Consider the following 25846-nt stretch of genomic DNA (forward strand, 5'->3'; position numbering starts at 1 on the left):
AAGGCATTATAAAATTCGCACCAGCTAAGTAATGCAATACTACCCTTAAATTTCTATTTTTAAGAAAACAAATGTACTTCTGATTATACTTCTTTTTATTATTTATACATTTATTTTCCATTCCACTTTATTTCACCAGATGCAGTGTATACTTTGTCCTCCTTTACCTATAACTTATGGGAATCATATTAAAAAATATTAATTTTAAAATGTGTTCCTGGATTAGGTTGTTAAAATCAGGTTATCTTAATATAGATGAAAACATCTGACTGATTTTAGCTGTTATGTCTTCTGTAAGAGCATGATCATATCAAAATAAAATCTAGAAATATGTGGCTTTATTGTTTTCAGTAGTGTACTGAACATTATCATAGCGTGTTCACAATATCAGATTGTATTAAAGAATAGAGCAAATAGTGAGTGTTTTGTGCTGCTTAATCAAATGCCAGGAAAGACAATTTAAGGTAAGTATCATGTTTTACATGTACTTTTGGCTACTGACATTCTAGGGGGCATTGTTTTTATTAATAAGATTTACATGCTACTTAATGTATATAGGATTAGCAAATTATCTTTGTGACTCAAAAGTAGACTTGGGCTCCAGCCAACTGTTCGTCCATGTGTTGGTATTCGTTCCTGTGTTTGGTTGATGCCAGAGAAGGCCCATGAAGGCGACAAACAGAGTAGCTTGCATTGCCCTTTAACTCCTGACGGGGAACTTGGCCTGCCTCCCCGCTCCAAGAGTTAAAGGTCTTTAACCTCTGACGGCCTACTGATTTCTGCTCCCGTTATCTACGCAGCATCACACGGGTTAACGGAAATCTGTAGGCTCGATGCCAGGAGTTAAAGGGCAATAAGAACGACTTTATGGGTCGCCGGCAGGGGCCTCCAGAGGACCAATAGAGTCGCTCGCACTTCATTGAACCTTTAACTATTGGATAAGGTAGGCTAGATGGGGAAGGGACCAGGGAGATTAGTTAACGAAGACAAACACCAAGATTCTTTGTGTTGTGCGCCTTGGTCTTCATATAGGTTTTGCCGCCGCCATGTTCTTTTGTTCGGTATTTGGGCCGAACAACGAAAACGCATCCATTTTAAAGTTATATATATTTTTTTTCCATGGCCTCTTCCAGTCCAGGAAAAAAATGGAAGGATCTATCACAAATATAGTATAGCCATCCTCACATTGTTACAACATACCAAAGCTATACTAAACAAGAGAGATTAAAATGAACTGTATAAAAGTACCCTAATTATACTGCAGTGATAGAAATTTGAATTTACTAGTTGCATTTGACTTTATTTATGTATTGCAGAATAACAGATTCAGTAATATTATAAATATTGGTGAGCTGATGTTATCTAGGAAGCATTTCCTTACAGTTCGGTATTAAATTAATCTGTCAAGTGCTGACAGTTTTAAACATCTATAACTTCATTTCTTAGATATAGATATGTGTAGAAAATACATCAACATTTTCGTCTTTAAAGATTCCCTAGAATATATAATGCTGTGAAAAATGCACTCTGCTCCCACATGCCAATGACTGTGAATCTAAATCACTTGCCAGACAAGTCACAGCAACATTGTCTTGGGAGGTAATTTGTTATATCACTGTTGAACGGACACAGATGCTTTGACACTATATACAACAGAGAATTGATGAAAGTATATGTTTCAGGAGGGTCTGCTATTTCCCAGGAAAAAGAAACATTTAGTTGTCTAAAAGATGATTTAGTTTCTTCACTATTCAGTCACACATTTCAGTTTCACAACATTTCTATGTACAATATACCTTTGTTTGGATAGTATCAGTCATGCACCACAGTATACAAAATGTATTTATTTATAGAGTAACCACAATTGTGGTCCCATATCTCATTTTCCAGAATTAAATAAACACTGTGACACCAATGAGGTTACACCACATACGCTAAAGGAGAAAATCGGTACATCTCCAAGGTATGTGAATAGAACCCCTTGTCTCCAAGTAGTGTACATTTCAGTGCAGTTCTCCTCTGCACTGTTAAGTTAAATATCTGCATAATCCATCTAATGTGGTCACTGTGTCTCCATAATGGCATTTACTTTCACGTGAGGTAATTCCAAGAAAGAAAGTAAACAATAGGGAGCAGCTGAATTCATCAATGTCCTGGAATATGGAAATAACTACTATTTTAACAATTCTTGTATGATGTTAATTGAGTGAAGAAAATGTTGTGTAATATCACTACTGCCTATTGATTGTTGATTCAAATATGCAGCTATACACCTATCAGCCGTAACATTGTGACCACCTGCCTAATATTGTTTAGGTCCCCCTTTTGCTGCGAAAACAGCACTGACCCATCAATGCATGGACTACACTAGACCTCTGAAGGTGTGCTGTGGTATCTGTGGTAGATGGTAGCAGCAAATCCTTTAAATCCTGTAAGTTGGGAGGAGAGGCCAACATGCATGCATCCTGGTGCCACGAGTTCTCTGCGTAAGCGCCGCACATGCACCCAGCCATCCACGTGATATAAAAGAAAATATGATTCATCAGACCAGGCCACCTTCTTCCTTTGCTCCGTGGTCCAGTTCTTATGCTCACGTGCCCATTGTAGGCGCTTTTGTCAGTGGGCAGGGGTCAGCATGGGCACTCTGACTGGTCTGCAGCTACTCAGCACTGTGTGCTCTGACACCTTTCTATCAGAACCAGCATTAGCTTTTTGAGCAGTAGCTCGTCTGTTGGATTTTACCACAGGGGCCAGTCTTCGCTCCACATGCATCAAAGCTTTTCCTTCCTTGGACCACTTTTGATACTGGCCACTGCAGACCGGGAACGCCCCACAAGAGCTGCAGTTTGCTATAACCCAGTTGTCTAGCCATCACAATTTGGCCCTTGTCAAAGTCGCTCAGATCCTTACGGCTGCCCATTTTAGCTGCTTCTAACACATCAACTTTGAGGATGGAATGTTCCCCTGCTGCCTAATATATCCTACCAACTGACAGGTGCCATGATAACAAGCTTCATGATAACCTGTCAGTGGTCATAATGTAATGGCTGATCGGTGTATTATCTCATTACAGAGTTGTAAAAGATCACCTTTATGTATAATTACATAATGCGTGTTAACAAGGAGTCAACAAACGCAACACTTGAACATGCATTGTTAATCTACAGTAATATGTAAAATCTTCATACTGTATTTATCTACTATCTAGTATTTGGGACACAATAATACTTGGACACTTGGACATCTAGCAAGTCTTCCCCTGCCTGTCTTTGCTATATTCTGTATTATGTGCACTATGAACGTACAATAACTATAGGAACCATGCGTTTTTATGGGGTACAATAAATAAAACCATGAAACTTTAAAAGACACAAACAAAAAAGGAGACCTACTCTCGGGAAAGCTAGATTGTTACCACCTAGATTGGTAGCAAAGAACATCTAAAGCTGTAAGTGAGAATGGTGTAGTACAGTCTTTCATGTCAATAGTGTAATCACTTAATTTCCTTTATATTATCATTTCAAAATGCAATGTCTATTAACAGGTCACCAATGCAGGCCATAGTAGCAGTCCATCAATGTAGTTATTTATTTTGGAGAGTATCCCCCCTTTTCCTTACTGACATAATGGTAATGGTGTTTTTTTCTATTACTGATGTGATGCATATCATGGAGATAATTGTATGTCATGGGCAGAATTACTACATATAGGGTGTTAGATACTTCATATCTTTATATTTTTAAGCTCTTTAAATGACATTGAAGTTGAAGTCTTTCTTTGCATAATAAAAATGAAACAATGCTGATCCCAAAGGATGGGGAGAGGCTAATTGACTGCTTGCTGATGTATTCTTAATGAGAACATTCAGTTTGATATCACCATAGTTCACCAACTTACTAATTTAATTTATCTCATGAGACAACTTAGTATTAAAAGCTAACACAAAATACCTTGTTCAGTCTTATATGTTGTCTCATTATAAAGCATGAAAATCTATGAATTACATTGTCCTTTATTGTATGCCTCTATTTGCATACCTTTTCTTTTTATTTCTTTTAATAACCACACAACTTTCTCAAAGATCATTCTACCTGGAATACAAGCTTGTCCAAGTAGGACCCTCTTCACCTTTTGTTCCAGCGTGTCTAAATGTGTATTAGCTCTAATTACAAGTAGCTATAGTTTGCCCTTTCAAAATTGTTGCAGTATTTTAATACTTTGTAAATAATCCAAAAATTCATGGTGGAAGAAACTATCTGTTCTTCTCTATTTCAGCACTTGTTTCCTTCTCCACGTCTTATAATGTTAGCTGAATGAATAAGCATGGAAAGACAGGGGGACTGTGCTTGTCCCAAATATTATGTTTAGTATGCATCTGCTCTGGACTTAGTTCTTATTTGGGTTGAGTTTTTATTGACTAAGAAGCCCTGGCACTTTGAGACAGTGGCTGACGAATGACAATGCCTCCCTCATTTCAAGTTGTTGTCTACACATACACCATTTGTATACTTGCATTGTTATACTGACACAGAGAACCTGATCTGTTGCTCCATTGGGAAGCATGTGGCCCTACCAGCCACATGCCCACCAAGCACTTGTTTAGTGCTCCAGATGGCCATGCCTGACTGAATGTATATTGTAAAATTGTAAATAAAAATCTACAATCACCTCTAGAGCTGGACAAAAAGTTGCATTTGACAAAAAATCCAGAGTTTCTTGTTAAGGCGATGTGGTAACACACATTTTTAAGAATTTGTTGATTTATCTACCAATCCATATACTTTCCGTATTATTCTCCATAACGTGCCCAAAAAAGTTTAATCTTTGTTTTTGCATGCTGAACAGTTATCCTGCATGTAAACAGCTATCATTTCAGCTATTTTTGACAGATACCTTGTACTTTTGATTCAGTGACTGTTGTAGCTGCATTCTGTGGAAGTCCACCATAATTCCAGCAAACCCCTTTCTGTAGTTTTACCTGACAGCATCTGCAATGGTGCCTATTCAATTTAGGATAGTGTCAGGTGTGCCTGCAGAACCCTGTCAGTCAGACAATACAGATAGTGGTATGGTATTCTGGATGACAGTGATGAAATTGTAGCACTATTAATGATAATACCCCAACTTCAGGCCTGTCTCCTCATGTATGGCCTGCCCTGCATTTCTCTGATCTGTCTATTGTCCACTCTTCTCTGTCATTGTTTGGGACAATTATTATTATTATTATGCTCTATCTGGAACATTTCTGCACCTCTATTACTTTGTAAATCTATCTGCATTATTATGGCCTTCTGCAAGGAGGCAAGGCCACTGGGACAGCCTCTACTACATTTTATCCAATGAGAGTGTAAATAAGAGCGTGAAAGAGTGTGAGAGAATGTGAGAGAGCGTGACAGAATTAAGTGCAACTTCAATGTGTATAATTAACTTCTGCATGTGTGTAGTTATCCCATTTGCAGGACATGGTGGGGTTTATTTAATTATCCTCCAGCCCACTGTGATATTGTTCTTATGTGTCTACTTATTTTCCTTTTAATGTAGCAAGAGGCTGTGGGGGTACTCTGGAATTGCACGGTGAAATTTGTGAGGTGGAACTAATGTCACTAAGATCACAGGCAACATATTATTAAAATTGCATGTTTTTTTTTTTTACACTTGCATGCACTATTGGTTTTTAGCAAAATCACATTTCTTGCCAACTTACAACCACTCACAGTTTAGTGAATAGATTCCATTGTGCCAAATCAGTAAGGGGTGGGTGCGTTGTATAGGGCATATAGGTTACTAATATGCTGTGTTAATGTTTTTTCCATTCCGAATTTTGGCAACTCTATACAGCAGCAGTAAATAAGGATTAACACAGTTTGCTTTTAAGTCGCACTTATCAGATTCAGTGCAGAGTACGTTTTTTAAAAATACATTACATTAATTGCAGTATTTTTATAGGGTGATATATATTAACGTTTTCCCCACGTGTTAAACCATGGAACATGCATATGTATATTTTTAAATAGACTTTTAGAGCAGCATAATTCAATGTAATAATGCTAGACCAGAAATCTCTGTTACTGTTCATAAATTACCTTCACACGAGAGGAGTTTTGTGAGGTAGAACTGGAGGTGTTTTGCCTGACTGGAGTGTTCCTGAGAAAAGCAATAAATCAGTAGAGTGCTCACACCGCAGCTGACAAAATGAGTTTTATTGTACAGGTTAGGGCACTTTTATATACAACACTTGTACTTAAGTATGCTTGCCTGCATTTTTTGCAACTTCTTCACATGAGGTAATCGCATTTTAAAGAGAATCTAGTCGCTGTTGTTATATAACATGGCCTTGATTTTATTTACAGTTTGCCAATGATATTATGTACAATGCCAATGGAAACACAAAGTATATTCTATTTAGGTTGGATTCTCTAATCTGTAATAAATGTATCTCTAGTAATTGAATACCCATTCCCCCATAGACAATAGCAGAAATATCTGATTCCAAAAAATAGAGAACAAATATATAGTTTTCTTGTTGAGTCCAAATGTTTACCTAATAAAATGGAAGTACTTTATCATAAAATGCAATGACTTAAATTATAGTTTTGAACATTCAACATCAAAAAGAGCTTAAAATGTTATTGGCAATGATTTATCTGGAAGATTCGCCTGCTCTGTGTTGGTTAACATTAACCAGAAGACACATCAACAACTACCAAAAAGATCATGAGATATAACTTCATAAATACACACTGAATAACAAATAATCACCATTGAATATGTCAAAAAATGAGGAATTAATTCTAAATAACTAACCCTACATGTTTTTGTTGTTATAAATGGCTTTATCATTTTACACATAGATTTATTATTAGTCATTGTGCCCATTGTTTTTAAAAAAAAGAAAAGCTTCGAGCATATCTACATTTTAATGGAGATATAAAAATACTTTAGTTGGCTTTTATTTATTGGTTCTCCATTTAGTGAAACTGAGGCATTTACAATGATTACACAATAAGGTTTGGGGTAATTACAACTTTTGTGTAGATGAACAGAACAGGTGTTAGAAAACTAATATACCTTGGTAGGTGTAATTAGATATTTAACTGTCCCAGTGCCATTGTTTAAGTAATTTATTGATTGGATATATGGTTACCTTTTGATTACCTCAAATTATTTTGTACATAGGTGCATCTTATAAATCTTTTCACATTGAAACAAACAAGACTACATGGTGAAGCAGATCATGTATACTGTATTCTTGACTGTTTTTAGTGGATGCTGTTGCCAGTGTTCAGAGCAGGTAGTAAGGGTCTGGGGCTTAGGGAGTCACGAGGGATTTATGATGATCCTGGTGTCCTTATAAAAGAAGACATATTGTAATCCTGCACTTGACATTAAATGTTTTGAATTACGGAAAATGTATCTATTGCAGAAAATCTTAAAAAGAGGTAGAACCTATAGTGCGTTCCATAGAGCTCTCTCACACACGCCATCACCAATGAGAAAATGCTTTAAAACATTCACATATAGTGAGGAGAGTAAGTTTCCTAGCATTGCACCTGAGTTCTAAAACTGGAACAGTCCTCCATCTTTTGAACTGCTTTTTTTTTATTTATTACATTTTATTCCATTTTAAAAACATACAGAAATCACATACATCTAAATCGTGTGAGGATAGTTATTAGTTCGCTTACATTGAAATTCAAATCTTTTACAGAGAGAATACCCTTTGAGTTTACAAATAAGTATTTATAAAAGAGGTACCAATTCATTAAAATATTTCATGAGACTGATGCATACTCAAGCATACATAAACTCAAATACATCAGCCAAACCTGGCAAGCTATATAGAACTTAAACAATACCTTATGTATTCTGATTGGAAAGCAAGATGCCTTCTTGTTTGATGTTGCTGATCCTATCTAAATATAAAAATATCGGTATATAATCCATCTAAATATCATTTTGTGTGTGATTTCCTTGCATTATGTAAACAATGTTTACTTGCAGAAAAGTAAAAATATAACATTCTCACAGTTCAATAAAAAACATGCAATGTAAGAAAAGTGTAAGAGAATATTTCTATGGTAATTCAGTACATAACCTTCTAGCAATTTATTTAAAGTTTCCTTATTGCCTAGATATATATGAAAATGAACGAGGATAACTGTATTTATCTTTTTTTGATTGCAGTGAGTTTCTTGCATTGCAATTAGCCTGTCAAGCAGAAGAACATAATTAATGTTATAGTATTAAGATAATTACCATAACCTTTTTTCTCTCAAATAATTCCTTCAGGATTTTGGAGATGATGGATCCTTATATATTACCAAGGCTACCACAACACACATGGGAAATTACAGCTGTCATGCTGATGGCTATGATAGGGTTTATCAAACTCATATCCTCCAGGTGAACGGTAAGTAAAGATATTTTAATTACATTATTATAATGAGAATTAATACATTTTGCCTTTTAACATGATTAGTGAATTTAACTGTTATAAAGTGCAATAGAGTAAACTTATTTAAATAAATACACTGAGGTTGATGAAGTACAGATATTATTTATATTATACAAGATGATTAAGTGGCCCCTTAGGGCCCTCATTTGTCAGGGAGTCCATTAACTGCTGCTGCCACTAATCTACTAATGTATTTTTTTAGTTTTCTGAAAGGTGGGTTGTATTTGCTCATGACCACTCCGTGCCCAGGTTCCCCCTGCTCCCTGATCCCTACTGCCTACTCACTAAGGGTAACTGGGGCTGGTCCTACACCTATAAAGGGATGGACTAGGGGGAAAAGCCAAGGCTACTATATGATGCACATGCACTTTAAATTAGAGTTCAGCAACAAAGGTTTGCCAAATGGCCAGTCTTGGTCCAGTATCGGTACTACTGTTGACATTGTTTATGAAACTATAATCGTAATTACACTGTTTGCTATCAAGTTACATTTTCTACTGAAAACGTTTTTGTTTCACCAACATGCTGTACACATTAAAAGTAATCAGGATAAAAAAAATATTCTAAAAGGTCTCAAAATGTTCTGGTGGGAATGTTAAAAGTAGTAGTTTGTGTAATTGACCATGTATATGCGCACGTTTAATATCTATTATCTAGCAATGAGTAATCAATTAATTTTATTAATGATTTATTGTATTTCACTAATAAAGAAAGACTATTTAAATGTTAAAATGTATTATGTTTTAATATTATGCTGGATGATACAGTAAATATACAATGGTAATGATTTTGAATGTAAAATTTGAAAACATAATCTCTACAACATTTAATTTGGATGGTGTACTTTTTCATTTTAATAAATACATAATAGAATTAAAAATATTTTATGGCACTTTTATGCAGCATAGAAAAAACAGAATCTTATCCAATAAGAAGTAAATACATTTTAGTGGAGCTGTTGGTATCTACAAATTAAATGTAACATGAGGCAACTGAAAAGGCTAGTGAAGAAAGTGCTCACCATAAATAGAGAGAAGATATCAACACAAATTGTATATTAATTAAGAATTAAGTTGAAAGTAAAGTGGCTTGTACCTACTAAAAGATCTCAAACCTTACTTTGGTTAAGGTCCTTTGCCTTTTTATATGTCCACCAGAGTGTTGTTTGCCCATTCAATACTCCGTATTCAATGTGCACTGTTTTTCCGGTGTACCAATATAGAGCTTAACTTTGCCTACTCTGCAAGCACTGAGCATTTTGGCTTGTGTAAGTTTACATTTTTCTTACCTTCTTCGGTACCTCATCTTGGTTTCTATACAGCGGTATTGTACCCAGGGACTCAATAACTGGGGAAAATGTGCAGTGGTTGGTGAAGAGCCAGGTACAAGTAGTGGTTCTTTTGAAGGTTTAAACAAATCATTACACCTTTTACCTATTTTAAACATTTTGCATTCTCTCACTGTATTAACCTCTTCTACTACTGCTGGAGGATATGGGCCTCTGGATGCATTAGTCAATCTAGGGACCATCAACCAATGAAGTGCAGACGAGCAGACGAGCACCCTGCTGGTGACCAATAGAGTGCTGCGTAGATAATGGAGGCTAGATGGGGAAGAGTCGAAGGGAGATTAGTAAATGAAGAAGAACTGCAAGATTCTTTGTGTTGTGTGTCTTCGTCTTTGTGTACGTTTTGCTGCCACCATGTTTGTTTCTTCGGTATGCGGGCTGAACAACGAAAACACACCCTTCGTTTTTGTTTTCATGTTCACCCAATTACGAATGCACAAGTCTAGTAAACAAAGATGGATGCCCAATAGCATAAATAGAATAAATACGTTTTAAATATATTCTTTACTGTAATACCAAGCTGAGACTGACAAAAAGCATGAACTGTAAAGACAATGCAAAATACCATACAAACCTAATGAAATCTAAATATTATACCTACAAGTATATATCTACCTATTTACCTTTATGTGAGTATATAGACTACTTTTATCAATAGATCATAGAGAATGTGCCAAAACACATTGTGATTGCCCTCACACACTTCTGTGCTGCCGTCAGAAAAAGATAAATACATATCACTTCTAGATCAGCATAAATTATCAGCATAACCTATTCATATTTTTGGCCCATTTGCACATGTCTAATATGCAACACAGTTTGATTAGCTTAGTCATTTTTCATGTTTCAATTGTCAAAGAGTAAGGCTTTGAATAAAAAGCTTATTTGGTGGCATACATTTAACTTTATTTTGATAGAATGAAAGTATGCATTGCATAGATTCTAAATGTTATTGTTTGGAGAAATGTACATATCTGTAAAGTGTTTTATTTCTATTTCTTGAATCAGTACCGCCTGTTATTCGGGTGTATCCTGAAAGCCAAGCCAGAGAACCAGGTGTGACTGCAAGTCTTAGGTGTCATGCTGATGGAATTCCCCAGCCCCAACTTAGCTGGCTTAAAAATGGAATTGATATAACTCCAAAAATATCCAAACAACTAGCAGTACAAGGTAAGCTAATAAACTGTAAGTTGGTTAAATAGCATCTCTACAAAAACAAAAAGTGTTTTTCATTACATATTTTTGTCCAGTCCAGTCTTGTTCTCATCTATATACCCATTCTTTACTTCCCCTTCCCTTAGCATGGCTACCTTCATATTCATATAATATTCAACAATAACTTTCCTTAATTCATACAATTTATGACAGGGCCCTGGTGCGGAAATTGCAGAGCCCTTCTGACTTCACAAGCAACATGTCCCATAGTGCAAATGTTGTCCCCAAAACAGCTTGTCTGTGTCATCTTTGCAAACCAACAGCCTGCCTGTGCCATCTTAGACTTCAAACAGCATCTCTGTGCATATTTGCCCCCAAACTACCTGTCAGTTCCCCTCAAGAGCCCGCCTGTCCCATCTTTCTCCTCAAACAGCCTGCATGTGCCAACTTTGCTCCAAAATAGCCTGCCTTTGCCATCTTTGCCCTCCACCAAACACTTACACATCCATGCTCACACACACCTACACATTCAAGATAACACACATATGCTTATATCCACATTCTCTTTCTAGCATACATTTATACATACTCCCTTCCTTACCCTCCCACTCACTCCCATTCACCTTGCAAACAATTGGCACACAAATATGGAAGCTTATGCCAGTGTTAGCATGCAAGGGCATGCAACATCAGTCATGTCTGGCCTATGGAGTTAACCTTTAACTCGACTGACCACTTAACTTATTAGACCCCATTGTTCTCTGGTGATAAATTAGATTGTGTAAATTAATATTTTGCTATGGTTCTGTCTACTTTGCTTTTCATTGATCCAGAGACCTTTCTCCACCAAACTGTCCTACTATAGTTGTGACCTTTTAATATATACTCTCATTAATGTTCTAGAAACAAACAATTAAACACATTTTTCAATAGGTTCCTGAAGTGAATGTTTTCATATATACAAGTGAATATTTTTGCATATAGCAAGGTTGTTGTTTTTCTTAAACTTTAAAGTTTGTTGTTAAGTAGTATAAATATTGCTTGTTTTATTTATACATTTTCCTATACTCATTTTAAGTTTTTCTCTGTAAAAAGAGCTTGCTTAAATGACAACCATGGATCTATAGATTGATGTATAGATTTGATGCATATGCTATAACATGTTCTCACATTCTTTTACTAAATGTTTTACCTTCTCACCTCCGTATAAAAATCAACCCATTAGCTGAGCTTTTCCCCCTTTCATTATAATTCTTTAACACCATATAGGCAGTATAGTCTCCTTCTGAATTGAATTTCAATGACTTGATAGGTCTCAGACATCACTTTTAATACAGCTGGAGATATGTATCTACTGAAAAGCTTTAAATTAAGCCTTCTCTGTCAGCTCTAAGTATACTTTGTTACACTGTTGATAAGCGCACTATCCCTTCTATGCATTTGTGAGCCTTATTACCTTCATATTCTTGTGGGACTTTCAATTTCATTCTAATATTTTAAATTAGAGCACTGGATTTGTATCTGTATTAATGTTATTAATGTTTCTATAAGAGAACAAACTGCAATGTATGTGAGGGATGTGATAGGTCTTCAATATATTTACATTTAATATAAAAACTAGAGGCAGGCAAAAAAAATCCACCTCTATAAAAAAAAAAGAAAAAAACAGGGCAAAGTAGTATAAGTATACATCCATGCTCACACACACACAAGTACACATCCATGCACACACACACAGACGTACACATTCATGCTCAAGCACACACAAGTACACATTCATGCTCACACACACACACAAGAACACAAGCATGCTCACACACACACAAGAACACAAGCATGCTCACTCACAAAATTTTGCAGCTAGAATCGAGACTCATCAGACCAGCCAACATTCTTCCCGTCTTGCAATGTCCAATTTTGGTGAGCCTGTGCGAATTGTAGCCTCAGTTTCCTGTTCTTAGCTGACAGGAGTGGCACCCAGTGTGGTCTTCTGCTGCTGTAGCCCATCTGCTTCAAGGTTCAACGTGTTGTGCGTTCAGAGATAGTTTTCTGCATACCTAAGTTGTAACGAGTGGTTATTTGAGTTACTGTTGCCTTTCTGTTACCTCGATCCAGTCTGCCCATTATCCTCTGACCTCTGACATCAACAAGGCATTTTCGTCCACACAACTGTCGTTCACTGGATTTTTTCTTTTTTTCCGGATCATTCTCTTTAAACCCTAGAGATGGTTGTGCGCGAAAATCCCAGTAGATCAGCTTGTCTGGCACCAACAACCAGGTCATGTTCAAAGTCACTTAAATCCCCTTTCTTTTTTATTCTCATGGTCAGTTTGAACTTCAGCAAGTTGTCTTGACCACGTCTTCATGCCAAAATGCATTGAGTTTCTCCCATATGATTGGCTGATTAGCAATTTGTGTTAACAAGCAGTTGAACAGGTGTACTTAATAAAGTGGCCAGTGTGTGTGTGTGTATGTGCTTTCTGCCCGGAGCAGCATTGGTTTCACCGCAGGGTCATGTGACGTCATGTGACCCCGATGCTTTCTTGTCTCCCCGCACCAGTTCAAACTATTTTGAATCGGTACAAGGAGACAGGAAGAAGGGGCTCTTGTAGTTATGCCAGTGGATTGTAGATATCATTGTAATCTTTTGTCATCTGTTTGGATACTTAAGTGAGTATTTTATTTGTAGGACAGTTATCCCATGATTGCATAATCATGTAGTTGATATAACAAGCAAACAGCTGCAGAAATAACTTGATTTAACAACTGACATGTGGACAAGTGGCCAGTGTTCAATCTATATGACTGAGAGTCCTAGTGGCTATATTTTGCACAGCTGCCGTGTGGGCAGATCTCCACTGGTAGTGGTGGCCCAGGGTATTGGTCCAGGGCTTTGGGTCAGCAATCTCTGTGGCTGGCACTAGTACAACTAAAATGCCCACAAGCAAGAAATTTTTTATTTATTTTCTACTTTTCTAATAGTGTTTTATTTTACATAAAAAGCGATGAGTAGTAGAAATAGGCTCAGATTTTCAGAGTGATGTCATAAATATTTTCCAATTGTTTCTTACTCCAGTATCTTACTTTTCATCTTTAATCTTTTCTCTGAGTCTGAGAGTTTGTCCAATGTGAACATGCTTTAATTAAAAAAAATCTGAAGGCAGGAATCTTTTTAATTATCACTAAACAAACATATTTTCTTTTACGGAAAGACCATATAATACCCTCTAAAAGCATTTTACCCTTTCCCCTTCAAATAGAAACATATCAGTTTGAGTCCAGTCTTTCTTCTTCATATGAGAAAAACAAACCTAACTAAATATTTCAGTATATGCAGACACTCAGAGATGATGTTATCTACACAGTATATGTTATACAGATATTTAATATATTGTCACAAGAGTGTGAATGACTAAAGTCTTGTCTAAGAGCAATATTCTGTCAAGTCTATCAAATGAATCACTGTTTTTTTTCTCTCAAAATGTTTTATGGGTAACCTGGAGATGAAAGTAATGTGGTACATATATTTCAGGCAATAGAATCCAGCCTGTTAGTTGTTAAATTTATAATGTACAGTCTTTCCTATTATGTGATATGTATAGTTCTATCTTCCTTTGCCTCAACCTTAAGGGACCTTTTAAACTTGCAAGTGATTTAACGGTGACTGGCAGGTAATTACAATGCTGTAAAAGCAGAGTGCTAATTGTATCCAGTTCATTTCTTGTTCAGCTGCTAGATTCTCCCATTTTAATGCCCCTAAAATTATTAATGAGTATAAGAAATGAAACTCAGCTTTTAGTAAAATGTACATTTTTGCATTTCCAAATTTGTAAAAATCTAGCCACAGTCATACACATACATTATATGAATACATGTAAACACATACATACTATAAATACAGTATTTATTTTTGCTTCATTTTTGTCCGTTTCATGGCGGTCTGGCTTTGTTTTTGGGGATTCATATGTATGGACAAAATCTGCTAATTTAGTTAGTTGCAATTCATACAAAGGCAAATGCATAGTATCTAATATATATATAATAAGTACATTCATATAAATTAGAAAAATAATCAGAATGGACCATTTACAATGGATTTTCAGTTATTTACACTAAATAAACCAATTTCATTGTATATGCATATCAAACAATACATATATTAAACACACATTGTGTATTTCACTCTTATCTTTTTCTATCTGCTGGATTATCCCTCTTCATTTGCAGTCTGTTAAATTGTAACTGCTTACCAATAGGTCTAGGTAGCCATAGTAAGTGTGCGGCTAGGAGATAGGTGATAACATGGGGTCATGAAACTGATTAGAGCCACTGTTTCGGGTAACAGCATGACATAATCTAAACAAGCCAGAGTCAGGAACCAAATTGGGTTATCAGAAGAGCCGGAGTCAGGAGTACAGATGCCAGGTAATGAGCCAGGACATACACAGGATACTCAGGAACACGCTTGGTAGCTGGAACAAAACAAAAAGGCAAGGAGGGAATGAACCTTTAAATGAGCTGTTAAATAGCCTGGTTCAGAATTCATTGGCATAGTGATAGACAGATCCCCTACCCTGCCAGATTGACATGAGCTGCTTGGCAGCAGAGGTGGAGTGAGCAGGGACATCAAATACCCTTTTGAAGTAGGCAACAAATTAAGGGTAATCTTGTTTCTGTGTTTCCCAAAGTGAATTAGGCTATGCCATGGACTTGTCTGACAATAAGGATAATATGAACCCGCTTTGCTTCTGTCAGTTGGAAAACGGCTTGGGGTACTATTTGCATGTAAATCCCAACCTTGTTGAGAAACCCTGGGTCACCCCCAAAGAGGTGGGGAAGCGGGGCGGACCCAGTCATACTTCTGGTAGTAGGAGGCTCAGATGCGACAACCAGAGGAGGAACAGCAACAGTAGCAGCCTGAACCACAGGCTGTTGAAGTGGTGGAGCCAGATGCACAGTGCAAATAAGGAGTGTCTGGAGATCTGGAACACAAACTGGCCCATATGCTGGTCGGCCTGGTCCAAACTAGAAATTTTTGGAACCCGGGGAGTTGGCTGTACCCTCTGGATTCATGGCCCTTCTGTAATGTAAAGGACCAGGAACCGGACAGACAGAAAATGTAAAATATAAAGACTCTTTATTAAGGCAAAAGCAAGGTACTCTTGATCCAAACTATGTAAGTCAGGAGTACAGAGATCAGTAAAGTCAGGGTACAGATACAAGGTAACAGGAGCTAGGAGGGAAGTCAGACGAAGCTAGGTCATACTCAGAGTAGTCTGGAACGTACTTGGCAGCTGGAACAAAACTCAAGGGCAAGTAGGAAATGAATATCCTGAAAGGTGCTGGATGGTGGGAAACTGTGGTAACAGAGATAGAAAGGGCAGATGGTCTGTCATCCAACTAGGCCAAACCCTGCTTAGCTTCCAAGAACAGATAAGATCAGGCATATTCAAGATTGTATGACTGTAGGCATCAGCTGAGTAACCCTGATCTTTCAGTGGCGTCTCCAGCTTTCATATTTAGGGAGTACATGGGGGACAGGAACCAAAGTAGGGGGGCAATTATAAGATGCTACATATACACTATATATCTGCGTTAGACATGCATTTTTAATTGCATAATATGTACATGTACTTCATGTTAGACCCTGCTGCCAGACTATTTATTAATATTAGACCCTGATGACACTATATATATATATATATATATATATATATATAAATATAAATCATTGGACCTTAGGCAAGCATTTCCTTGGGCCACCCTCCATGCTCCCTACCATGCAATTACTCCCTCCACTCCCACACTAACGCAGATTAGGGGAAGGTTGTGAGGGTCAGTGCAGTCTTCCCTCCTTCTGGCCCTACTGTGACATTGAGAGGTCCTCTCCTCTGTAATCATCCTCAGAGTACCTTTGTCCCCTCATTCAAGCCAAACCTCCCTTTTCCTTCATCACTGTACTTCAGGTATAGATCAAATAAACAACACGTTGAAAGAGTACCGCATGTATTGATCAACTGAATAACACATACAAACCCAGTATTTGCAGGTATACATAAATAATGTATGGAAATATAGCATAGCAGAAATAGATCAAGAGAATAACACAAAAACACAGCTTTATAGATCAACTGGAATTCACAAGCTTTAAAAGGTATAGATAAAAAACTCAAATAGATCACAGGTTGCACACCCCAAAGGCCATCCACATTGCCCACATAGAACTTGACCAGCACCCAAATTACACACATAGGACTTGCCATCTTTGTCCCCAAACAGCCCAGCGTAAGACACCTTTGTCCCCAAACAGCCAAGTGTGAGCCACCTTTGTCCCCAAACAGCCCAGCGTAAGACACCTTTGTCCCCAAACAGTCCACCCTGTGCCATCTTTGTCCAATAAACACCCAAGGCTCAAACACCCTGCTTGCGCCATCTTTGCTGTCAGGATCGGGGACACCTACCGCACCAAGTGGGTCTTCATCTCGGGGGGCAGGTTTCAGACTAGCGTTCCCTCGTCGCCCATCTACGGGGTAGGCCGCATCCCTGGCCTCGATTTAGAAATACGCCACATTTGCCAAGAGCACACACATTCCTGGTGATGAGGGGGCGTGGCTACTCTGGAGGAGGATGGAAGCAGGAAGGAGTGGTAAAGTCCTCACGGCTATCCTTGCAATACGGAGGGGATGAGTCCAGGTGTGCGGGGGAGGAGTCTCTGATTAATGACACTATAAAACCCTGCAACCCCTTCACACAATGTTTGCTAGTTAAGCTCTGTTCCCTGTTTGTTCCCTACTCCCTTATACAGTTGAATTACAGCTCTCTTTGGATTACTGGTTTTGACCCTTCGCTACCCTTTGGATTACTCTTTTTGCCTGTGCCCCTGATTTTGGACTGTGACCGCGTTACTGAACTTTTGCTGCCAGCCTTGATCCTTGAACTGTTTTTTTGACTACTCTATGGATTATCCTATTGTTTTTTTTTTTTTTTTTTGCCTATAAATGTCTTGATCACAACCCTGCGATAATATAAATGTCTAGTTCTGACATTTGCCTTTCCACAAATCAAATATACATCTATGATACACACAGACACTTATATAGTCACTCACTAATTTACACTTTCATTCACACAGTCATTTATTCTTTCACTCATTCACACAAATCATTTACATATATTCATTAATGCATTCTAACAAATCATTGAAGCAATTCATCCATACTAAATCATCCATTCTCACTCATTCTCACTATTTATTTCAATAATTACTACCCCCCCCCCCGCTTCTAACTAGCTACCCCTCCCCTTATCTATACCCCTTTTCTCACTCGTTTTTCAATTCCAGATTTTATTGCCACTCTGATTTTGGCTGTGAATACATTTATTTATATTTTTAAACTCCCACGAGGGCTTGTCTTTGCTTTCGCTTTGCAATTAACGGGTTGTGCAATCAGTACATTTTATTTGCGTTATTGCAATGTGTTAGGCAAATAAAACACATGAGCATCAAAGGAGTCGATACATTTATTTAAGCCTCGCGTTTTTTTTTCTTTCCAGCTAATGGGAGTGAAGTTCATATTAGCAATGTACGCTATGAAGACACTGGAGCTTACACATGCATTGCAAAGAATGAAGCCGGAGTTGATGAAGACATCTCTTCACTTTTCGTGGAAGACTCTGCTAGAAGAACACGTATGTACTACATAAGTCATACACATAATGGAGAGTAAAAATGTGAAAAATATTATAGGATATATATATATATATATATATATATATAAATATACGAAGACAGGCACTCATAGTCCTTGTAATAAAATAACTTTCTTTAATAAGAGATGTACATACAGTTTAATGAATTGACATTTCAGTCCCACAGTGTAAGTTTTATCAAGATGACCATATAGAAATGTGTCTATAAATGCCCTTATACATGGGTGTAACCCCAAAAAGGTGATCATTCGTTAACCTTGTTTCCATATGCCTACCTAGAATCCCTTGCGGTGGTGATGAGATTTCTGTGGGAAGTGCAAGTATTTGGCTTGTCTGGTGGATGTAGTGTGTATGTCTTATGTATATGTGTGTATGCAAAGAAATCCCTGTGTCTAACACTCAACACTACAAATGATTAAGGGCATATTGATTCTCTGTGGTATATTAACATATAAAACTGGAATCTAAGTCTGTTCATCAATATAATGGGACTTAACTGCCCTTATGAGTGTTGCTTCTATCTGATTAATATCCTCATACTGTATTACTAATTAGAAGCGGCAATGCTGTATGGAGGGTTTCCTTATTAGAGCCACTGCTTATATGGACTGTGTAAAAAGTGCAGAAGAACAAGCACATAAGTTTCTATGGCCATCAACACAGGCCTTCAACAGTCCAATTGCAGATATTTATTTGGAGTCACTCAGGTCGAAAAATAAGGAAACTGACATAGATTTACATGGATTATTTTCGGATGGGTTTTGTATAAAAAAAGTGCCAGCTATTGGGCATAATAACATAGTATTTTGTCGTAAATGGATTGCCGTGTTAAACAAATGTTTGCTGGACCTAATGGTTTTAGTAGTGGAGGAAGCGAGTCAACAGCTGACAGTGATTAAGAAACAGATTGTAGATTGTGAAACTACCCACTCAGTCATGCTTACTGTACAGATGGCCAAAGACTATGCAGAAAGAGGTGCTGAAGTATAAAAATGAACTGCGATTCAAGCAAGAAAAGTTAGTTAAGGTTAATATTCATAAATATCATACAGTATACAGGCACAAACTAAACAACGTATTTGTAAACTGACAGTATCTATCATTGATGCATCTTTAAGGAAATCCACATCTGGAGCTGAACTCAATGCACAACGGACAACTCTAGAGATCTGGCTTTTTTAAGAAGAGGCCAGTCCACCCCCACTCACAGTACAGAACCACAAAAGGATCACTATAAGAGGTCAAAGGGGCAGAACAACACACAATGAGAGGGCATAACAAGTGCCAACATTAGAGTAAAAGACAAGCTGCCCCTTATAGCCTCTGAATCCGGATACCCCCCCCCCCCTTCTATCAGGCTGTGGCTATAATTGCTGAGCTGATGCAGGTGTTCATCGCCCTTTCATGGTACCAGACCTGATCAGCACACTTCCTGGTTTTTGTATTGATGCCTGCGTATGATTTGGCCTATTCCTGACTACAAGTACCTCTCCATTCCTCTCCATTCCTGATCTTGTATCGTCTTACGTTTATGCTTTTGGATTTGGCTTGTCATGTACTTGCCTTATATGTATTTACCAATAAAGTTGTGTTAGCTAGTATTCCTGTCACTGTTCTGATTCTTGGTACCCTGACACTGCCGTATTAAAGGAGGTAGCCCCCATATTTAATCTGTCTGACGGGCCATCATCTATAATTGATACTCCAGTGTTGTCTAGAGGTCCGTCTTTTGTATCACCAAATCAGCCTAATCAGCTTCTATGGAAAGTAGAACAAATCAAACTAAATTACTCCTTGTGATTACAAGAGGAATTTTGCAATTCCACTACCCGGAAAAGCCCTTTTTGCCTGAAAAGAAAATATGATCCATATACTAATAATGCATTTTTGAAAACTTTCACTAGTGTGCTAAGAAGTGACATTGAACACCTAAAAGTCAGTAAACCATGTGTGAAACATAACAAGTTTCAACAAGAATCATATATAAAAGTAGACCCTAAAATTGTAATTTGCCCTGCCGATAGGGGGGACAATTATTATTCTGAACTATTCATTGTTTCGTGGTGACATTATGTACCAGTTATCAGACATAAGAACCTATACACTTTTAAAAGCTGATCCAGCTTCAATTACTTCTAAACTAGGGTGACCAGACATTTCCGGGGACAGTCCATGGATTGAGGTCACTGTCCCCGGATGCAGGGATGGATTAATGTTCACTTCCGCAGGGGCCCTGCTGCTTAACTGTGCGTTGCTCAGGGGAAGCAGGAACCCAGAGAAGTCACGTGAATTTATGTCACATGACCTACTCAGTTCCTCTGGGGCGGGACAAGAGAAGTTGCTCACACAGAGCAAGCAACGCAGAGGGAAGCAGCGGCCCCTGCGGAAGTCTGCAAGAGGCCCAGAAATCGGTGAGAGGAAAAGTAAAGGTTTTGTGTTATTTACTCTATTTCAATCTGCATATTTTATTGAAAAGGATTAGTAGTACTAAATTGTGGCTTCAGGCATCCTGTGCATGATGACTTTATTTAGTGTATTGATGTACTCCCAGTCCCATCACATAAGATTCTATCCTATATTACCCGCCTTGCACTGATGTCATCTTTATCCAGTACACATGGATGCCGAGAATTTAAGATTCTGTCTTAATGTTTTAAGATTTTAATCCTCAGCACCAGGCCCATGATGCTCTTAATCCAGCCCTTCCTCATTGACAAAATGTGAGAAATAACGTATATATCATACAATCCCTTTACAAACACATACCAAATACACTGCATATATAGTTTGAAGAAAATATGCTTATAAAATAGGTGGTTTTTTTGCCATTTGCCAATTTAAAAAAAATGTCACCGGATTTCATGTAAAAAATCTGGTCACCTTATTAACAGATAGAAGCAACATTCATAAGAGTGTTTGAGGTCCATTATATTGATTATCAGACTTATAATTATCTTCTGGAATTACACCCTAAATGTCCAGTATTTTACACTATACCAAAATTGCAAAAGATGAGGTGAACCCTCTACGATGTCCTATTGTGGCAGCTAGGGGCAGCTTACTAGAACCTCTTTGTAACTCTGGACATTTCAAACCTTTTTTTTATACCCCACAACCAAAAATATTTTCTATTGTTCAAGCATAACCTTTCTTATTGAGTAAGGTATTGATAACAATGTACAGAGTGGGTCTGTTTTTTCCATTGGGGCCAAACCCATAGGAGTCTATTTACAAAAGGGAGTGGTGTTAACTATCTTGTTAGTTATGAAGGGCCACGCTAGCAGGTTTCTTCAGCTAGAATGGTTTAGCTGGCCCTGCATAATGCATAATCAATTGGATAAGGATACATTTGAGAATTCTCATTGACTTACCTATACATTACACAGAGACGACCAGGCTCTTTTTTGTAGCAGAGGCACACTAGGTGTTCATCTTAATGTGTTTTCATTTGGGATTATGTTATCTACAATTTAATGTCATTATTTTCTTTAAAATCGCTATTCTGTTTGGATATTTCAAAACAGGTTATTGTTTTATTGGAAAAACATTGATTGGTGTTAGTCCATATGCATCCACTATTCCTGATGTTATATATTTGATTTCAGGAATTGTAATATTGAGGAAAATGTAATCAGTCTATTGGAGCAGTTGTTGAAACGCCAGGGCACATAGATGAGTTAAGTATTGCCAAGGGAAAAGATTAACAGGCTGCATCCGAGTAAGGGTTCTATTAATCCCAGGGAATCTTATAAGAATACTTCCTATGGGACCTGCATAAAAAGCCAAGGATCTTGCTGGAAGTAATATCTGTATTTGTTAAAACCTGTCTTGTGCTCTTTTCTATGTTGTCTATGATAAATTCATGTTGTCCCGCTATCTGCTGGAGTAAGAATGGGCAAAGACCCAGATTTACACTTCATTAAGCCCCAGGCTTAATTCCATTTTGGTTAGTTTCCAAATTAGGAGTCACTTAAATGCTTATACTTTGGCTCATTTACAGTTGATTGTGATCATAGTAAGGGTGGACATCTCTGTTCTTACTGTGGCCCAAAGCAAGGTCCTGAACGTCACAACCAGCCCTAAGCCACCTAAGGAGCTATGCATGTACACAAGCTATGTAGAACCCTCATATAAACATGTTGCATAGCTAAGTATTAATTTACATTTAAACATAGATGTGTTTAAAAAAGGTAACTTTCACAACAAAAAACATAATCGAATCCATCGCTAAAAACTATTGCTTGTGTTATTTATTGTATTCTTATAATTATTAGCTTATGAGGCAGTGTAATTTTCCTTTTTTCCTATGACCTAACAATGAAGAGAACAATGAAAACAAATCTATTGTCAGCCATATTAGGAAGTTGTACCCAAGTCTAGGATCTTCCTGGGGTTGGCCGCCATCAGTTCCTCTCTCCTGTGTTGTGACTGTTATCGGGGGCAATGCTAAGTTGCATGGCTAGCCCCAGTTAGACTTTAAAGGGTTTTAAGTTATTAGAGTAGACTGGAGTGGGTAGAGGCAGGATGGAAGTGACCAAATGTCATCATTCTGTCCAGAGACTAAAAATACTAACCCAGCGTGTGGGGAATCAGTGCTTTATACAAATACTCTGAGTGGAACCAAGCAATTTTCAAGAATTTTATTTTACTATACATGTATTATTTTGGAATGCTGCACATGCACCTCTGAAAATAAATATTGTTTAGAACTGTGTAGTTTCTTAGGGGCAAGGCATTAATTTAAAACATGCAGTAAAATGCCATATTGCACACACAGCTAAATAGAAAGATTTTGTGTTAATATTTAAGAGGTAGAAAAAAACATGCTTAAAATGCTGTGTACAGGACACCCCTCTACCGGGGATACAAGACAGGACACCCCTCTACCGGGGTTACAAGACAGGACACCCCTCTACCGGGGATACAAGACAGGACACCCCTCTACCGGGGATACAAGACAGGACAGGACAACAATGCACAGAGCTGACAAGACTGACTAGGCAACACATGACAAGAATTCACAGAAACCGTGTACCAAACAGGACCAAACAGGACTAGCCTAGGACTACAAGATAACTATTGGAGATTCCGTCACATCTTATGGCCATAGTATGCTAAGCCCACCACTACGCCAAAGTAATCCAATGACGGTGGGTCCTAACGCTAGAGCCTGCCCACAGAGGAACTAAACAAACCAAACATGAAATCCAAATACATAGCTTTTAGACTGAAAAACAGAACACACGGGTGGGGCACACCTTATAAAGGAAACAGAGCTGAAGCAAAGAGCAAGACTGGAATCCAAGAATCAGAGGTTCAGGACAGAACATACAGGAATCCAGAAACGGACCACAGCAAGGCAGGGAAACAAAAGACATGCAGCTCCACAGCCTGGGTAGAGCGTGACAGTAAGTCCCCCCAGTTCCTCCACTACAGACATTTACCCTGGCCAAGCCATCCCTGGAACTGATTTCAGCCAGTAATAGGTAGTGGAGGTTGGGACCCCATTGTACTGTTAATCCCTTTACTGACCATGTTGTCTCTGGGAGGCAGATAAAGGGGGCGGTTGTATCCCAATATCTTGATTTATGTTAATGTGTGCTTTGTTGGCTATATCCAGCCATGTGTGAAAAATAAAGTAGTCTTTGTTATACCCTATACTGAGTCTCAGCTAGTGACTGGGAAACCGGGGAAAGAGTGTGTTGTCCCAGGCTAAGGGAGCACAAGTCAGCGGAGGTAGTCAGTCAGACTATCCATCACCCCTTTTACAAACAAATCATCCTCACTCAGTATGCCTTAGTCGGCTTATAGTCAGATTGCATATTGCCAATTTTAATGTTGTTGTTAATATTCATAGTGCCATTATTGTGCATACGGCAAAAACTTGGGGTCCAGCACCAGTATTTTTTGTTCACTAGTCATAAATAAGATACCTATGAAATCACATATCATTGTGGTCCATACCATCATGTAATGGGCTGGGGCCAACTGGGAGGGAAATGGTGTAGTCCAAATATTGCAACTACCATATCCCCCGCCATCATCGTCATTGTTCCCATCATCGTTTCCATCCCTTACTATCACTATCGTGGGGCATTACACACTCATGCTAACACACATACACTCTCTCTAACATACACACTAATGGTGACACAAATACTTATAAATACACATTCATGCTTCACCCTAACTTACATACATACATATATATATATATATATATAGTCCTTTACCTCACTTCATTCCTTATATCTTACCTTCTGGGATCCTTCTTTTAGCTGCTTCTTTTAGCTGTAGCCACACTTTTACCTCTGGGTCACATACTATCACCCATACATTTCTGATTATGCAGTAGCCATCGCTCGCACTTCCAATCGTTAGCCATTGATGACATAGATGTGTAAAAATGTAAATGTCATGACTAATTTTAGTTAAAAAATATGATGATGCAGCTTGCTCATAGCGGGTCTAAACCGTGGAATTGGAGACTAAACGAGAACCTCCTTCAAAATCCCACATATGTAGAAGACCTATCGACCCATTTACGTAATTACTTCACAGATAACATTTCTGATGACTTAGCTTTCCCTGTTGTATGGGAAGCTCATAAACCAGTGATACGGGGCCACTTCATTCGGATAGGTTCCACCCTCAAAAAACTGCGTATGGCTAATTTATTGGCGCTAATGAGGAAAATACACCACCTTGAGCAGTCCCATAAGTTGACGCTCGCCCCTGAACTCTTACCTCAACTTCATGCCCTCAGGGATCAACTAGCCTCTCTCCTTGACACCACTACTAAGCGGCACTTCTTACTGACTAGGAAGTTATTCTATGAGATGGGTGACAAGCCGGGTAAATTGTTGGCGAGGGCTCTTCGAGCTCAGAGAGCTTCTTCCTATATCCCCAAAATCAAATCTTCTGATGGCGTAATACATCATGAATCCCATGCAATTGCCAGTTGTTTTCATTCTTATTATTCGACCCTATACAATTTAACTTCCCGAGACGCGGATGACCCCGCTCTCCTAGATCGTATTGATGACTATTTGGCGAGCCACCTCTCTTGTAAATTGGATGACGAGGCAAGGTTATCCCTTAACGCTCCGATAACTAGTGAGGACATATTGGAGGCGCTGAAATTAACCCCTAAGGGTAAAAGCCCAGGCCCGGATGGT

The 25846-nt window shown here is 38.1% G+C and overlaps 1 protein-coding gene across 2 annotated transcripts in view; it reads left to right on the top strand.

The window, feature by feature from the left end:
* FSTL5 (follistatin like 5) overlaps window positions 1-25846 on the top strand; it is a 195226-nt gene that overhangs the window by 139283 nt on the left and 30097 nt on the right. For both annotated transcript variants that reach the window (XM_053460009.1, XM_053460017.1), the window contains exons 8-10: window positions 8290-8410; window positions 10812-10973; window positions 18513-18647. In XM_053460009.1, the coding sequence (XP_053315984.1) occupies window positions 8290-8410; window positions 10812-10973; window positions 18513-18647 (418 nt within the window). The remainder of the gene's footprint in view (window positions 1-8289; window positions 8411-10811; window positions 10974-18512; window positions 18648-25846) is intronic.

This window comes from Spea bombifrons, chromosome 1 (assembly GCF_027358695.1).
Source record: "Spea bombifrons isolate aSpeBom1 chromosome 1, aSpeBom1.2.pri, whole genome shotgun sequence".
Lineage (NCBI taxonomy): Eukaryota > Metazoa > Chordata > Amphibia > Anura > Pelobatidae > Spea > Spea bombifrons.